The following is a 3684-nucleotide window of genomic DNA, read 5'->3' as shown; positions in this document are numbered from 1 at the left end:
TGAGAAATGTCAGAAAATTATTCAAAGAAAAAATTTTAAAATTAGTATTTTTATTAAATTTAATCAGTATTTAATTATTAAAAAAATATATAATTTTATATTATTAAATATAATCTTATATTATTAAAAATATTAATAATAATTAATTAATATACAAATTACAAAATATACTAATAATTTCTTAGCATTATTGTTATCAAAATTATTATTTTTAGATATTATAAAGTTATTAATGTTTAAAAATATAAAATAATAAAAAAATTAAATTAATAAATAATAATAAAAAAATAATAAATTCGAATATTTTTCTAATATTTTTCTGGCGAAATTTCTTGTTGGGCGTTGACTAACTTTATAATCCGCTCAAGTCAACTTCTTCGTACTTACACAATTTCTAAAACCCAAATAAGGCTTCAAAAACCAGAGACCCTTTAACCTAAACTCCATTTAACTTGGGAGAAGAAAAGCCTCATAGCTTTTGGAAGGAGATGGAGAGTATTATAAGTAACCAAATATTATTGAAAGAGAAACTTGGATTCTTTGGGATCCTGAAAGAAGCTGCGAAAATCCCTTTCAAAAATCTCAATTTCATCATCTTCACCTGCCTCACTTTGCTTCCTCTGCTTTACTCTCTATCCATCTACGAAAGCATGTTTACGCAAACAATAATCGAAGCTGCCAAAGTGTTGCGGGAAGAAGCTGAAGCTGAAGCTAAAATGGAAAGTGATTGCATACTCTGCTCTCACCTGAGTTGGGTTGAGTGGACACATGTAACCAATCTTGATTATTTAATTGGCAAAATTTCTCAGAAACTAGTGATTCTGGTTCTGTCCCACATAGGAATCCTCCATTTGTGCGACCTATTCAGCACAATCGCCACGGTGAATTCATCGTCGCTACTTTATGCAGGGCACAAGGCGGATTCATCTCTTAAAGAAATGTTCACCAAACATGTCATGGACGCAAGGCTTAAAGGACCTCTGATCACTTCAATCTACGCTATGCTTTTCGCCTCGGTGTCCTTGCTGGGGCTATGTTCATTGCTGTTATATGTTTATGTTATGGGCACTACTTCTCCTTTGTTCATGATCATATTCTTGATTATGTTTGTTGCAATGCTGGGGAAATATCTGGAGTGGCTCGCTGTTTGGGACATGGGCGTCGTGATTTCGATCTTGGAAGAGAAAGAAGGCGACGTGGCAATTGTGATCTCATCATATCTTAGCGGAGATAATCGCCGAACTGGAATCTTCTTGATGGCTGGCTTTGTTCTTTGGAGAGTAATCTTGCGAGTAATGTATGTATTCTTAGCTTTGAATGGTGGAGGAAGTAAAATTTGGGTTTTGGTGGTTCATGTTGTGTTGTTTGGCTTCACAAATGTCTTCAAGTGGGTATGCTTTGTAGTTTACTATGTTGATTGTAAGAAAATAAGATCCAAGAAAGAGGTGTCTCTGGTACGAGGTGATGGAGTGTTGTCTGTTTAATTAACATTACCCACTCTATACATTATCAAAAATACTCTATCCTTGCTTTGTGATGATCCTCTAACATTTCTCATGCATTATATGTCATGTACTCATGTTTGAATCAATTTTGTAATCTGTAAAACTGTTTAAACTTTACAATGCTATAATTTTTTTTTGGTATTACAATGCTTAGATTTATAGTATGCAATTTGCTAATCCCTTGCTTTAATTTCCTCTGATTTTATCATTCTCTGAATTCTTATGGTTAGCTTGTGGGCGTACAAGCAGGGAGAAAAATGACAAGAAAAATAAGAAAGAAAGAGTGTGCAGGTTAAAACATTTAATTTAGGAAAAATCAATTACAAGGACAAATAAGATAGGTTAGTTAGAGTATATGATCAATATAGGGCTTGAACCAAGCCGAACACGAGCTTCGCATGGATCAGTATTAGGTTGGTAAATTATTAAATATCCAATATTATGTTAGTATTGCTATACGTACAAGTCTTTTTAGCATACGAGTCACTTACATGACGCGCGTGTAAAATCACAGTTTCTTTCTCTTTATATCCTGCGTTCCTCTTCCTCATCTTCCTTTTTCTTTATGTTTTTTCTTCTTTTTCTTCGCGTGTTTCACCTTTATTGTCATTTTTTTATTACTATTGTTGTTGCTGCATTTTTTCCCTCCTCCTCTTTCTATTGATTTGAAGTAGCCATGTATGTAAATTCAATAGTCAATGTTGTTTAAAAATTCAATAATAGTCAATAAGTTTAAAAAATTAGAAATGTATTATTATTGATGAGTATGATTATCTTTGTTGTTGCGTTTGTTTCTCCTTCTTTGCGATTGAATAATCTGAGCTGTTTCCTTAGCCTTCATCTGGGGCAATAAGTAGGCATTTCAATGTTGGTTCCAAGCTCCTGGCCTGTCCGTAGCATCTTGAAAAGAATTTTAAAATGTGAAGATCTCAGATGGTTAAGGAAAATATCATTGTGGCAATTTTTCTTACAATTTAGGTATAGATACTAGTGTTGGGAAATGCTTAAGTTGGTTCTGAATTCATGCAAAGGGATTTTTGAGGAACAGCTTTACTTTTATGTTTGGACATTTTCAATTTTCTTCAAGATTTAATGTCTGTACAATTTTTAACTAAATAATACAATGAAATTTTCTCTTTGAAATCTCCTAGAGAAAACCTCTTCTCCCCTGTTGTTCTTTATGCATCAAAGTGGGAAGTGGGAACTAATAACATTGATCGAAGCCCCGGATCTTCCTTTTTTAGATCTCAAGCATTTTGGATTGCAATGTCAACATGCTAAGTTGCATGACATTAATATTCCTTTTTAAGGTGAATTACATTGGCTATTCATTATCATTTAGCTTGTCAATCATGCTTCTTGATAAATGGTAATAAAAGCCAGAATAAAGTGGACATCCTTTGATGAAACTATCTTCGTGACAATGTATCATATTGGTCTGTGGTTTCTTAAATCCTAACAAGAATCTTAGAAGTAACGCTGGCTAGATACCGTGTCATTGAAGATCTTCCATGCTGTATTTATTTAAGTTTTTATGTAAAATTTATCCTTCTGCTTAGTTTTATAAAAAATATTTTATTTAAATTATAAAAAGAATGATAAATAAATGTATTAATGCATTTATGGTTGATTTTGTTTTTCTGTAGTTTATATTCTCCAAATTATCGACTTTGTTCTTGTACTGCTATCATGTAGGACATTTTGTTAATTATTTAACTTTGACTTCACGCTGAGACGACTATATTGAAATTAAATGAAACTTTTTTTTTGGATTCAAATAAAACATTTTAAACTTTAAGGACTAAAACATGATTACGCCCAAACATATAGGACCAATTAGTACTTTACCCTATTTTTAATTAAAAAGTGACATTAGAACACTTGTTAATAAGACAATTTAAAAGATTTTTCCTTTAGTCATTTTGCATTTAATAAAATTATGTAATAACCTTCTAAAACACTAAAAAAATATGTTGCAAGTATATAAATTTAATTTAATTTCCACTGTAACATAAAAATAAATAAATAAATAATATTATAGAAAGATGTCACAAATACTTGCCCAATGATAGTGCATGGAAAGAAGAACGATAATTTTTCAGAACCAAATAATTAAAAAAACAAAAATGGCAATTTTTAGTATGCAGCAGGAAAAAAGTTGAAAGATAATGGACGTTGT

General features: G+C 31.3%; 1 protein-coding gene across 1 annotated transcript; it reads left to right on the top strand.

Annotated features, from left to right (window-relative positions):
* The first annotated feature begins 396 nt into the window (after positions 1 to 396).
* On the top strand, positions 397 to 1658 carry LOC130932905 (uncharacterized). Its single transcript, XM_057862361.1, has one exon. It carries the CDS (start codon positions 489 to 491, stop codon positions 1482 to 1484), a length of 996 nt encoding a protein of 331 aa, XP_057718344.1. The 5' UTR covers positions 397 to 488; the 3' UTR covers positions 1485 to 1658.
* The last annotated feature ends 2026 nt before the right edge of the window (positions 1659 to 3684 follow it).

This window comes from Arachis stenosperma, chromosome 6, assembly GCF_014773155.1.
Source record: "Arachis stenosperma cultivar V10309 chromosome 6, arast.V10309.gnm1.PFL2, whole genome shotgun sequence".
NCBI classification, from domain to species: domain Eukaryota; kingdom Viridiplantae; phylum Streptophyta; class Magnoliopsida; order Fabales; family Fabaceae; genus Arachis; species Arachis stenosperma.
Note: the sequence above shows the minus strand (reverse complement) of the source record. Positions and strands in the feature narration are given on the sequence as shown.

Bases quoted from the DNA above. Each gene is read 5' to 3' on its own strand.
- LOC130932905 (XM_057862361.1), top strand. From the start codon at position 489: ATGGAGAGTATTATAAGTAACCAAATATTATTGAAAGAGAAACTTGGA.